The following is a 14,554-nucleotide window of genomic DNA, read 5'->3' as shown; positions in this document are numbered from 1 at the left end:
TTAATTCACAGCTCAACATGTCCATTGAATCCCTACAGCACAGAAGTGGCCATTCAGCCCATTGAGTCTGCACCAACAACAATCCCACCCAGGCACCATTCCCCATTACGCCACATATTGATTCTGCTAATCCATCTAACATACACATCTGTGGACACTAAGGGCCAATTTAGCTTGGCCAATCCACCTAACATACACATCTTTGGACTGTGAGAGGAAACCGAAGCACCCAGAGGAAACCTGCGCAGACATGGGGAGAATGTACAAACTCCACACAGACAGACCCCTGGCGCTGTAAAGCAGCAGTGTAACCACTGTGCCACCGTACATTCCTGTTCAATCACACTTAAATGTAAACCCATTGCATAAATCCATTCTTTCCCAGAATCCCAAAGCTGTGATAGTTCATTATGGATTTCCTGTGGCAGATTTCAGATGTTCAAACCCCAAGCTTGACATCAGCAAGTTGCTCATTTTCCTCGGCCTATTTTTAACTTTGGCGCTGTTTTGCCGGTTATGTCTTTGTCCATCAATGATATAAATAAACGACCTTCATAAAGTACCTGATAACTCAGCATCCCGCTATTCTGACACTTCCAGACTTGGGAGCTGTTTATTTACAATTTGCTTCCTCCTTCATTTGCAAGGAACTCTTCTGATTTTGATGGATGTTCCAGTGTTGGAGACCCTGCGATGGAACTGATTGCACAGTTAGAGGTGCATTTTGAAAGCAGTTAACATTTATTGTGGACTGTATGTGTATCAGCATGCTTGGTGTTTTTTATAACTGGAGCATCAAATCACGTATTAAACACCCTGTGACCAGATGCTTAGACACAGAGCCAAGCTCCTTCTAGCCCAACTCAGCAACCTCAGCACCCCAATGCGGCATTTATCCATCTCATAAGACCTTTATCATATTGTTCCTTACGGAAGGTTAATATTCGATTCTAAATTTGGGAAGTTAGAGACAGTTTTGTGTTGAGAGCCACTATCAATTTTGGTAGATCCATTTCAGGTGGGAGCTATAAAATAAATGGCAGAACCATCAGAAGCATAGACACACAGAGAGATCTAGGAGTACAGATCCACAGATCCTTAAAAGTGGCAGCACAAGTGGGAAAAGTGGTGAAGAAAGCATACGGCATGCTTGCCTTCATCGGCAGGGCATCGAGTATAAAAATTGGCAAATTATGTTATAGTTATACAAAACGTTGGTTAGGCCGCATTTGGAATACTGTGTCCAATTCTGGTCACCATGCTACCAGAAGGATGTGGAGGCTTTGGAGGGAGTACCGAACAGGTTTACCAAGATATTGCCTGAGTTTTAGCTATGAGGAGAGATTGAATAAACTGGGATTGTTCTCCCTGGAAAGATGGAGGCTGAGGGGCGACCTGATAAGAGTTCATAAAATTATCCAAAGATGTGTGGGTTAGATTGATTGGCCATGTTAAAATTGCCCCTTAGTGTCCTGAGATGCGTAGGTTAGAGGGATTAGCAGATAAATGTGTAGAGATATGGGGGTAGGGCCTGGCTGGGATTGTGGGCGGTGCAGACTCGATGGGCCCAGTGGCCTCTTTCTGCATTGTAGGCTTTCTATGATTCAATGGCGGGTATGGATAGGGTGAACAGTTGGAAGCTTTTCCCTAGGGCAGAAATGACAATTACGAGGGGGGCACAAGTTCAAGATAAGGTTCAGTGGAGACGTGCGGGGGGAAGTTTTTTACACAGAGGGTGGTGGGAGCCTGGAATGCACTGCCAAGTGAGGTGGTTGAGGCAGTTACATTAGCAACATTTAAGGCTTATCTGGATAGGCACATGAATGGGCGGGGTATAGAGGGATACAGGCAGTTGGTCTAGATAGCAGGCTTGGAGGGCTGAAGGGCCTGTTCCTGTGCTATACTCTTCTTTGTTCGTTGTTCACCCCTGTAAGGAACTGAATTGAACCTAAAACTATTTAACACAGAATCCTTATCAGCAATGGAGGAGACTCGCCATTGGCCATTGTTGGGATCTTTCAGTCCCGCTATTATCTACAGCGTTTGGGGTGACTCAGCCATCCTGCCAAGGGAACCCTGGGGAACCCTGGCGGGGTGATTCAACCAGATAGGTTTTCCCCTCACAAGCCAATGGGACAACATGGACACAGTATGTCAAATGGCCTCCTGCAGTGCTGTCACCATTCTAAGATTTTAATTGTTGCTTTACCCGTAGGTATTGAACCAGACTTGGAGAAAGTGATGTGTCCAGAATCCAGGGATGACCCTGAAGGTATGTCTGAATAATTCAGGAAGTCTTAACCAACGGGAGGAATTTGTCAGCGTCAAGTTCAGACTGAAAACCGACCTGTATCTCTCCAGCTGAGTTTTCTCTCCAGATCTCAGAATCTCTCACCCCAGCAGAATCTCTGAATTCTAGATAGTCAGAAGCTTTTTCCCAGGTGGAAGAGTCAATTACTAGGGGGCGCAGGGTTAAGGTGTGAGGGGCAACATTTAAAGGAGATGTATGAGACATGTTTTTTACACAGAGGGTGGTGGGTGTCTGGATCTCACTGCCGGGGGAGGTAGTGGAAGCAGGTACAATAGTGACTTTTAAGGGGTGTCTGGACAAACACATGAATAGGATGAGAATGGAGGGGTATGATCCCCGGAGGGGTAGGAGGTTTTAGTTCAGTCGGGCAGCATGGTTGGCTTGGAGGGCCGAAGAGCCTGTTCCTGTGCTGTAATTTTCTTTGTTCTTTGTTCGATCTCCTGGTAATCGGCTCATGGAGAGTCTGGGAGCATGGTTCCACCATCACTCTGGCAGGGTGGGGCCTGATACAGCCCACGAGGCTGACTCCACTGTGACCAGGGCACCATCTTTAAAGGGTGCACCAATCGTTGGAGATAAATACTCCCTGTGCCCCCCTCCAAAACGGACACATAGGATTCCACCCCCCTCCCCCAGCAAGCATTATGGTGACCACTCCATCATGGAGGTTTCGGGGGCTCTCCCCTTTCCGTTTCCAGACTCCTGTGGGATTTTGGGCCAATCGTGCTGTTTCCATGACAACCCACCAATCCTCTCCCCTCCTTCACCCCCCTCTCCCCCCGTTACACCCTCCCCCTCCTTCACCACCATCTTAATTGTTGCTTTACCCATAGGTATTGAACCAGACTTGGAGAAAGTGACGTGTCCAGAATCCAGGGATGACCCTGAAGGTATGTCTGAATAATTCAGGTAGGAAGTCTTAACCAATGGGAGGAATTTATCAGAGTGTCAAGTTCAGACTGAAAACTGGCCTGTATCTCTCCAGCTGAGTTTCCTAATCCCTCCTTCACCACCCGTCCCCTTCCTTCACCTCACTCCCCATCCTTTACCTTCTCCCCTTCCTTCACCCCGCTCTTCACCCCCCTCCTTCACCCCTCTCCCCCTCCTTCACCCCCCTCCCCCTCCTTCACCCCCCTCCCCCTCCTTCACCCCCTTCCCCTCCTTCACCCCCTTCCCCTCCTTCACCCCCTCCCTGTCCTTCACCACCTCCCCCTCCTTCACCACTTCTCCCCCTCCCACACATCCCCCCACTTCAACCCCCTACCCCTCCCACACACCCCCTCCCCCTCCTTCACCCCCCTCCCCCTCCTTCACCCCCTCCCCCTCCTTCACCCCCTCCCCCTCCTTCACCCCCTCCCCCTCCTTCACCCCCTCCCCCTCCTTCACCCCCTCCCCCTCCTTCACCCCCTTCCCCTCCTTCACCCCCTTCCCCTCCTTCACCCCCTTCCCCTCCTTCACCCCCTTCCCCTCCTTCACCCCCTTCCCCTCCTTCACCACCTCCCCCTCCTTCACCACTTCTCCCCCTCCCACACATCCCCCCACTTCAACCCCCTACCCCTCCCACACACCCCCTCCCCGTCCTTCACCCCCTCTCCCCCTCCTTCACCCCCTCACCCCTTTCACCCCGTCTCGATAGCTCCAGATTGGGGTTACGGATATGAGAGTGTCCTCTTTGGCACTCTGTCCCTTTCAACGTGAACCAAAGTGAAAACCATAAAAACAGAGCCAATGAAATGGCCGCGATCTGGAATTTAACCGTTTGGATATTAAAATAATGATTTCCCTCATGTGTAAATGAACTGGAAAATCAGAGTCAGTTTTCCATTTTAAATTATTTTAATTTGTTAATGTGAAATAAAATTAAATGAATTTCATCTAAAAATTGATCATAAATTGATCTTTATCAAAAAATCTTTTCTGGGATATGTACATTTTCTTAATGTGACCATCGCATCATAGAGGTTTACAGCATGGAAACAGGCCCTTTGGCAAACTTGTCCATGCTGCCCTTTTTTTTTAAAACCCCTAAGCTCATCTCAATTTCCCGCATTTGGCCCATATTCCTCTATATCCATCGTACCCATGTAACTATCTAAATGCCTTTAGAAAGACAAAATTGTATCTGCCTCTAGCAGCTCGTTCCAGACACTCAACACCCTCCATGTGAAAAAATTGCCCTTCTGGATCTTTCTGTATCTCCCTCCTCTCACCTTAAACCTATGCCCTCTAGTTTTAGACTCACCTACATTTGGGAAAAGATATTGACTATCTCCCTGATAGGTCAACGCAGTGACTAAATCTGACTCATATTCAATTCCAATGTGGAGGATTGTGTGTAAAATGACATTTATGGGACACCTGTCTTTATCAATTGGGATATAGATTACAAAAGCAGAGAGGTCATGATGGAGTTGTATAGAACTTTCATGACACCACAGCTGGAGTACTGTGTGCAGTTCTGGATACCACATTATAGGAAGGATGTGATTGCACTGGAGGGGGTGCAGAGGAGATTCACCAGGATGCTGCATTTAAGTTATGAAGAGAGGTTGGATAGGCTTGGGTTGTTTTCTCTGGAGCAGAGAAGATTGAGGGGCGACCTGATTGAAGTGTTCAAGATTATGAGAGACATGGACAGAGTGGATTAGGAACAGCTGTTCCCCTTAGTTGAAGCTCAGTCACAAGGGGACATAGATTCAATGTAAGGGGAGGGAAGTTAGGGGGGATTTGAGGGAAAACATTTTTACCCAAACGATGGTGAGGGTCTGGAATGCGCTGCCTGGGAGGGTGGTGGACGCCGGATGCCTCACATCCTTTAAAAAGTGACTGGATGAGTACTTGGCACCCATAACATTTAGGACTATGGGCCTGTGCCGGTGTGGACTCGATAGGCCAAAGGGCCTCTTCTGTACAGTATGATTCTATGAACACAGCCAAGTTCCTTGATTGTGACTTCAACTGTCATCTTTTCTCAACCACTGGGGCTCCAGGGGTATCGGGGGAGGGGGGAGGGGGTGGTGGTGGATATTGGGATGGGGGATGGGATGGTCTAAAGAAGTCTGACAAATTGAGGTTGGCTTTTACATGACGTATTTGAAAATTTATGCCATTTTAAAGCAGAAAGTCATGGTTGTCTTTGAGGTGAGATCGAACTTTTCACATGCAGGTCTGTCTGGTCATTCGAATGCTGCACTGTCCACTGGGGCTTTAACATTCCAAGGCCAGTTAGTTCAGAGTGATGAGGGCTATAGGAAGCAGTCGAGGGTTGAACTCAGTGCTGGAAATGAGCCAGCGGCAGCTATAGATTCTTGTGGAGCTGCTCTCTGTCAGCAAGTCCGTGAATCAGCAGAGAATCCGCAGCCTCAGTGCCAACACTAGTGTCAATGGCAGAAACACACTGAGATTCCAGAGAATGTTCCCGGGATCACGGGCAGAGTTTGACGGAATTATCCTGTTTCCTGTGACATATTCTATGAGTTGGCCTGTATGATTATAATATTTGATCTTTCTGACTCCTGTTGCTTTACACAGAGCTGGAGGCTGAGACTGTGATGACAGCAGGAGAGGCAGCAGCAGATAATGAGGATATTTGTGCACCGTTTAAAATAACACTCCAGCTAATCCCCCCAACCTCCAGACAAACCCACACTTTTCAATTGAGTTTGGAAGGTATCAGGGAGGTAAAGACAGCAAACCCACTTTGTTCAGTGTGTCTGATTGCTATGTGTTGGGTGAGATAATGCTATCCAAAGGATCATTGCCATATTAAGTTGTTCCCTCACCTCAAACTGCTTTCTCACTTCCAACTCAATAATTGTGAGGGCCTCACCAATCCTTCAACCACAAATTTCACCTATTAAAACTATCTCTAGCCCTGCTTCTCCCTCCTTCCTCTCTCCTCCTCTGTCCATCTCTCTCCCAACACTCTCCCCCTCTCTCGTTCTCTCTCCCCACTCTACTCATCTCTCCCTCTCTCTCTACCTTCCTCTCCTCCTCTCGCCCTCTGTCTTTCTCCCCCTCTCTCTTCTCTCTCTACCTTTCTCTCCATCTCCTCCTTTCTCCCTCTCTCTCCCATCTCTACTCTTCTGTCCATTCTCTGTCCCTCTCTCTCCTTCTCTCTTCTCTCTGTTCACCTCTCCTCCCCTCTCCCCCTCTCTCTCTGCTCTCTCCCCCTTTCTCCTCCTCTCTCCCTTTATCTCCCCCTTGCCCCTCTTTCCCCCCTCTTTTCCCCCCTTTCCTCCCTCTTTCCCCCTCTTTTCCCCTCTTTCCCCTCTCTCCACCTCTCTCCCCCTCTCTCTCCCTCTTTTCCCCTCTCTCTCTCCTTCTCTTCCCTTCTCTCTCCCTCTCTTCCCCTCTCTCTCCCTCTCTCCCCTTCTCTCTCCCTCTCTCTCCCCCTCCCCCTCTGCCCCACTTTTCTCCTCTGTCTCTTCCTCTCTCTCCTGCTCTCTCCTCCTCTCTTCCCCCCTCTCTTCTATCTCCTCCTCTCTTTCTCCCTTTCTCTCCTCCTCTCTCCCTCTCTCCTCCTCTCTCTCCCCCCGTCCCTCTCTCCCTTTTTCTCTCTCTCTTCCTCTCTCGTTCTCTCTGTCCTCCCTACTCTTCTCTCCCTCTCTCTCTCTCTCCTTCTCTCCTCCTGTCACCCTCTCTCTCTCTCCTCTTCACTCCCTCTCCCTCTTTCCCTCCTTTTCACTTTCTCTCCTCCTTTCTCCCTCTCTCTCTCCCGTCTCTACTCTTCTCCCCCCTTCTCTTTCCCTCTCTCTCCTCTCTCTCTGTCTCCCTCCCTCTTTGCTCTTCTATCCCTCTCTCTCTCTCTCTCTACCCCCTCTCACCCTCTCCCTCTTTTCCCCCTTTCCAGTTCTCTCCCTCTCTCTGTCCCCCTCTCTTTCCCCCTCTCTCTCCCCCTGTCTTTCCCCTCTCTCTCCCCCCCCTCTTTCTCCTCTCTCTCTATACTTCTCTCCCCCTCTCTCCTTCTCTCTCTCTTTTTCCCCCCTCTCTCCCTCTTTCTGTTCCCCCCTCTCTCCCCCTCCACCCCTCTCCTTTAGGCTGGAAATTCCAGAGCTTGGGGCTTAGGCAGCTGAAATCAAGGCCTCCAATGATGGAGTGATTAAAATCTGGGATGTTCAAGAGGCCAGAATTCTAGAGTTGAATTTTCAGAGATCTCGGAGGTTGTGGGACTGGAGGAGGTTGCAAGGTGGGGAGAGGTGAGGTGACGGAGAAATTTGAGAATAAGGGTGAGAATTTCAATATCGAGATGCTATTTAACTGGCAGCTGGAATAAGTCAGTGAGGAGAGGGGCGAGGGGAAAACAAGACTTGGTGTGAGTTGGGATATGGGACAGCAGAGATTTGGAGGGTAGGAGGTATCCAGATGTGGTTTGGAATTGCCAAGTATTAGAGGGATGGGCGAGGACAGAGACAGGGCAGGGTCTGGCTGTGTGATGGAGCTGGGAAGGGGGTCTTAGTAACGACAGGATGATAGTGCAGTTATTGTTTATACCAATGCCTTTGTCTTCCAGCTCCTGTAGACCCTCCCATTGACAGTTCCCAGAGTACGCTGAATGATAGTTCACAGAAGAGTGTATCACGTGAATTAGAGGAGGAGAAGGTGGACGGTGACGGTGAAGGTAACGTTTCCAGGAGAGACTGTCTGTAAGGAGGAAAGTGAACTCTGGTCGGAGCTGTACCCACGTTGTGTAGAGGAAGCACGGTTTTCTGCATCACTTCTAGATAGATAACTGTGAGGGCCTCACCAAGGCTTCTACCACAAATTCTCAACTCAGTCCTAAATCTACTTCCCCTTATTTTGAAGATATGCCCCCTAGTTCTAGTTTTATCTGCCAGTGGAAAAAATTTCCCTGCTTCTATCTTATTTATTCCCTTCATAATCTTATATGTTTTTATAAGATCTCCCCTCATTCTTCTGAATTTCAATGAGTATAGTCCCAGTCTACTCAGTCTCTCCTCATAAGCCAACCCTCTCAACTCTGGAATCAACCTAGTGAATCTCCTCTGCACCCTCTCCAGTGCCAGTATATCCTTTCTCAAATAAGGAGACCAAAACTGTACACAGTACTCCAGGTGTGGCCTCACCAGCACCTTATACAGCTGCAAAATAACCTCACTGTTTTTAAACTCCATCCCTTTAGCAGTGAAGGACTAAATTCCATTTCCTTCTTAATTACCTGCTACACCTGCAAACCAACTTTTTGTGATTCCTGCACAAGGTCGCTCTGCACAGCAGCATGCTGCAATTTTTTTATCAGTTAAATAGTAATCCATTTTGCTGTTATTCCTACCAAAATGAATGACCTCACATTTACCAACATTGTACTCCATCTGCCAGACCCTTGCCCACTCACTTAGACTATCAATATCCCTTTGCAGACATTCAGCATCCTCTGCTCACTTTGCTCTGCCACCCATCTTAGTGTCATCTGCAAATTTTGATGCATTACACTTGGTCTCCAACTCCAAATCATCTATGTAAACTGTACACAGTTGCGGTCCCAACACTGATCCCTGAGACACACCACTAGTCACTGATCGCCAACCAGAAAAACATACATTTACCCCCACTCTTTGCTTTCTGTTAGTTAAACCTCTATCTATGCTAATACATTACCTGTAACACCGTGCACCTTTATTTTATGTAGCAATCTTTGGTGTGGTACCTTGTCAAATGCCTTTTGGAAATCCAGATCCACAGGTTCCCCATTGTCCACTGCACATGTAATGTTCTCAAAGAATTCCACTTAAACATGACCTACCTTTCATGAACTCATGCTGTGCCTGGTTAATAGGACAATTTCTATCCAAATGTCTCGCTATTTCGTCCATGATGATAGATTCAAGCACTTTCCCTACTACAGAAGTTAAGCTAACCGGCCTACAGTTACCTGCCTTTTGTCTACCTCCTTTTTTAAACAGTGGTGTCATATTTGCTGTTTTTCAATCTGCGGGAACCACCCCAGAGTCCAGCAAATTTTGGTAAATTACCACTAGTGCATTTGCTATTTCCCCCGCCATCGCTTCCAGTATCCTGGGATGCATTCCATCGGGATCAGGAGACTTGTTCTGTGTAGTCAATGCTAAATTCAATGGGCTACCTGTGTAATGTGATATCAAACTGTGGAATAGTCTATTATTTATACATATCTCCTAAAAGTGAATAATGGCATGCTATCTGAGAAATCATCTCATTTTGAGTTAGAGGTTATTGCAATGTGAGTGCTGTATCCATCTCAAACGTTGACTGCTGCATTATTGGATCCTCTTCCTCATTCTCAGTGGTAACTCTGCAACCAGACAGCTTGTCACCATTAAAGGGGGGATCATGTGATTATGGCCAGACTAACATTCTGGGAACGTGAATTCAAATTCAACCTCAACTAATTAATGAAAATCTGGAACTGAAAACTATCCTCAATAACTGTTATCGTGAAGCCATTGTCGATTGTCGGAAAAATCCATCTGGTTCACTCATGTCCTTTAGGAAAGGAAGTCTGGCGTCCTTACCCAGTCTGCCCTACACATGACTCCAGAACCACAGCAATGTGGTTGACTCTTAACTACCCTCTGCAATGGCCAGGCGAGACACACTGTTGAACCAGACCATTCCAGGAAAATGGAGGTTGAGACCGATGGGCTCTGCATCCAAAGACATTCAACAATACTTTCCCAAGGGCATTAGAGATGGATAACAAATGTTGACCATATCCCATTATAAAAATAAAAATTATGACTGTACCAGTAGTGGACAGTAGTGTAGGAGAGATCTGTTAGCGCTGTAGGTAACGCATCAGTGTCATAATCTGGAGGTTGTGAGTTCAATCCTCACATGGAGCACTGACTTTTATGAATGGCATGGTGGCACAGTGGTTAGCACTGCTGTCTCACAGTGTGAGGGAACTGGGCTCAATTCCCAGCTTGGATCACTGTCTGTGTGGAGTTTGCATGTTTTTCCATGTCTGCGTGGGTTTCCTCTGGGTGCTCCGGTTTCCTCCCACACTCCAAAGATGTGTGGGCTAGGTTGATTGGCCGTGCTAAATTGCTCCTTAGTGTCAGGAGGATTAGCAGAGTAAATGCATGGAGTTATGCTGTTGGAGCCTGGGTGGGATTGTGCTTGATGGGCTGAATGGCTGCCTTCTGCACTGTAGGGATTTGCTGACTCTGTGACTTTGAATAATTCAGACTCATCAGAGTCTCGTCAGGGGCTCAAACCAAACTGAGATTGAACTGTAAAAGGATTATCACAGATTAAAGATTCCTCTCTTTCTCTTACACACATGCACACATTCACACACAGACACTCACATACACACACATGCAGACGCACGCACACAGTCACTCGCGCACACACACACACAAATATACATGCATATACGTATTGATAATTACTCACAAACATAATCACATACACAAATATTCACACGCAGGCACACATACATATGCTCACACAGAAACACATAGACTTAGGTGCACACACACATGTACTTTCACATATACCGTTACACACATAGGCATGTACTCTCACACAGACATACACCCACAGGCACATACATACACAGATGTGCACACAGGCACGTACTCACACACAAGTGTACTCCTACACAGACATGCACTCAGATGTTTCCATGGAATTTGAATACTAACACAGTTGTTACTGATGTCTCTCTTCCAGCTCCTGTAGACCCTTCCATTGCTAGCTCACAGAGTACGTTGAACGATGGTTCACAGAAAAGCCTGTTGCAGGAATCGACCAGGAAGGAGACGGTGGACAGTGACAGGATTGGTTCTAGGAGAGAGTCTCAGTAATGTGGAAAGTGAATTATAGTTGGGGCTGTATCCACAGACCCCATTACCCACAGATTATATTGAGCACTGCAGCTAAAACAGCTCCTTCTAACTCAGTGCTATGAGACAGAGATGGTAACAGGCTGTGGAAAATAACAGGAGTGTGCTCAATCCGTGTGTTCCCATCAACTCTAATCCTTTAAATACATCCTCTTTCTTCTTTCCCACTGATTCCCAATTTCAAGGAATTAGGATGTTCGAGAGGGCGAGCAGACATTGATGGCCTTTCTTCCCAGTCACCATTCACTGTGAGTGCAAGGCAAAACAAAGAGAATGGATAGACCTGGAAAAAGTGTGACATTTCCAACTGTGTCTGAAAGATTGACAGTTATTTTGGTGAAAACTCAGTAAAAGACATCTGTTTAAAAATCTAATTTTAATCCTAATCACCCATGTCCTGGGTTTAAATTTGCCTGAAGGTGTTAAACTGCAGGTTTAACACTCGAGTTCTGGTTAGGTGGAATTTTTGTCAAGTATTATGTCCTGTACCAGAGCTGCTGTTAACCTCCCTGGCTTCATTCCTCCTGCACACCTAGTGACCCTTTCTCCTGGCCAGTTCCGTGAGGTTTTTTTATTTATGGGGATGTGGGAGTCACTGGCTGGGCAGCAATTGTTGCCCATCCCTAGTTGCCCTTGAACTGAGTCTCGCTCGGCCATTTCAATGGGGCACTTGAGAATCAACCACATGGCTGTGACTCTGGGCTGATGTGTAGGCCAGATCAGGTAAGGATGGCAGATTTCCTCCCCTAAAGGACGTGAGTAAACCAGATGGATTTTTCTGATAACTGACAATGGTTTTATGGTCATCAGAAGGGCGGCACAGTGGTTAGCACTGTTGTCTCACAGCGCCAGAGACCTGGGTTCGATTCTCAACTTGGGTCACTGTGTGGAGTTTGCATGTTGTTCCTGTGTCTGTGTGGGTTTCTCCCAGGTGCTCCGGTTTCCTCCCACATTCTAAAAATGTGCGGGGTGGGTGGGTTGGCCATGCTAAATTGCCCCTTAGTGTCAGGGGGACTAACTAAGGTAAATGCATGGTATTATGGGGATAGGGCCTGGGTGGGATTGTGGTTAGTGCAGACTTGATGGGTCGAATGGTCTCTTTCTGCACGGTAGTAAATTTCTGATTCTAGTAAATTCAAAGTTTACCATCTGCTGTGGTGGGATTCGTGCCCTGGTCCCAGAGCATTATTAGTCCACTGATAATACCACTACTCCATTGGCTTCCCTATTTGATGTGACCCCCCTGACCCCCGCAATGTTAGCTGCACAGATATTTTACCCCATCATATAAAACAAGCTCTTTGCTACCTTGGTAAATGATTGGTGTAGAAATCACTGTGCCACAGTGTTAACCTCCCCCCACCCCTACCACACCTCCACTCCACTGCCACCAAATTGATCCTTTTCCAGGATATATTATCAACCAAGAAGCCGTGAATTTCCTTGGAGCTGCTGGAGAGTGGCAGGAAGTGTGTTTGTCCGTGCACTCGACCATTCCTCTGGAAACTGGTTCAGGTTATGGCGACATTGTACAAACATGCAGGCAAGCAGTGAGGGAAGGAGTATTGCTTGCTGGAGAGGCAGTAGTCGAGTGGTATTAACACTAGACTATTAATCCAGAAACTCAGCTAATGTTCTGGGGACCTGGATTCGAATTCCGCCACGGGAGATGGTGGAATTTGAATTCAATAAAAAAAAATCTGGAATTAAGAATCTACTGATGGCCATGAAACCATTGTTGATTGTCAGAAAAATCCATCTGGTTCACTAATGCCCTTTAGGGAAGGAAATCTGCTGTCCTTATCCGGTCTGGCCTACATGTGACTCCAGAGCCACAGCAATGTGGCTGATTCTCAAGCGCCCTCCAAGGGCAACTAAGGATGGGTAATAAATACTGCCCCAGCAGCAACACGCATGTCCCATAAGTGAATTAATAATAATACTCAAATTATCCCTCACTTTGGATCCATTTTCTGTCTATTCTTTGTTTCTCTTGTTCTTTTCCCCTCAACTCCTCAGCAGGTGGAGCAGCTAGTCAGTGAGAGTAAGATTCTGTTTGAGATTAGCATTGTGAGATGGAAAAGGGAAGAAGATTCTGTAGTGGCGGAGGCAGAAGTGCATTTTCCGAGTTTAGTAGTGAATGATAGGCCTGGAACATTCCAGAATCTAATTTCTTCCATTCCGAGGTATCTCAATGTTCCAAGAAAAAAAAGCCTACCATGCACAATATGATCCCGAGAAATCATACGACTGAGTCTGGCTCAGAGTTTGGAACAATAATCCAGCAAAGATTTTGATTTGATTTAATTTATTATTGTGACATGTATTAATACACAGTGAAAAGTATTGTTTCTCATGCTATACAGACAAAGCATACCGTTCATAGAGAAGGAAAGGAGACAGTGCAGAATGTAGTGTTACAGTCATAGCTAGGTTGTAGAGAAAGATCAACTTAATACAAGGTAAGTCCATTCAGAAGTCTGACAGCAGCAGGGAAGAAGCTATTCTTGAGTCGGTTGGTACGTGACCTCAGACTTTTGCATCTTATTCCCGATAGAAGAAGGTGGAAGGGAGAATGTCCAGGGTGAGTGGGGTCCTTAATTATGCTGGCTGCTTTTCCAAGGCAGTGGGAAGTGTAGACAGAGATAACGGATGGGAGGCTGGTTTGTGAGATTGATTGGGCTACATTCACGACTTTTTGTAGTTCCTTTGCGGTCTTGGGCAGGACAGGCGTCATACCAAGCTGTGATACAACCAGGAAGAATGCTTTCTATGGTGCATCTGGAAAAGTTGGTGAGAGTTGGTGAAAGCAGTGAGGGAGCAGGCAGGAAACTGGCAAAATCTGAAACAAGTGCTTTCACCATTCTGATAGCAGCAAGATTTGCACCATAAACACTGTCTGAAAGTTGAAACAAAAGTATTTCTATGAGTTAAAAATCATGTCATGTTTTTGCTGTTTTTTGAAGTTCTTTCTGAGAGAGAAAAAAACTGATTCCAATAAATTACCATTTGGAGCATTTCTTAATCGATCATTCTTTCAATGATTGAATAGTTTTTCTCAAATAGTCTATTGTGAGCTTGACATCTCAAAGAAAATGGTAAGAAATTTCCTTTACTCTGCTTGCAATGCATGTTGTGAAGATGCCAGTGTTGGACTGGGATAAGCATGGTAAGTATCTTACTGTACAATCCATTTTGCCAGATTCATAGCGCCACAGCAGGGGCAGAGGAATCAGAGCCAAAATAATTTTAGCAGGTAATTCGGAAGGCTAATGGAATGTTGGCCCTTATTTTAAGTGAGTTGGAGGATAAAAGTTGGGAAGCCTTGCTGCAACTGTCCAAGGTACTGGTGAGACCACATCTGGAGCACTGAGAGCAGTTTCTGTCCACTTAT

General features: G+C 46.5%; 1 protein-coding gene across 1 annotated transcript in view; it reads left to right on the top strand.

Annotated features, from left to right (window-relative positions):
- The window catches only part of LOC145349683 (thioredoxin domain-containing protein 6-like), a 71,189-nt gene extending 59,392 nt beyond the window's left edge, over window positions 1-11,797 (top strand). The window contains exons 16-18 of the mRNA XM_080198211.1: window positions 2,216-2,272; window positions 7,824-7,931; window positions 10,988-11,797. Of these exons, the coding sequence (XP_080054337.1) occupies window positions 2,216-2,272; window positions 7,824-7,931; window positions 10,988-11,121 (299 nt within the window). The 3' untranslated portion in view covers window positions 11,122-11,797. The remainder of the gene's footprint in view (window positions 1-2,215; window positions 2,273-7,823; window positions 7,932-10,987) is intronic.
- The last annotated feature ends 2,757 nt before the right edge of the window (window positions 11,798-14,554 follow it).

The sequence above is a fragment of the Carcharhinus amblyrhynchos genome, chromosome 11, assembly GCF_965287045.1.
Source record: "Carcharhinus amblyrhynchos chromosome 11, sCarAmb.v2.hapA, whole genome shotgun sequence".
NCBI classification, from domain to species: domain Eukaryota; kingdom Metazoa; phylum Chordata; class Chondrichthyes; order Carcharhiniformes; family Carcharhinidae; genus Carcharhinus; species Carcharhinus amblyrhynchos.
Note: the sequence above shows the minus strand (reverse complement) of the source record. Positions and strands in the feature narration are given on the sequence as shown.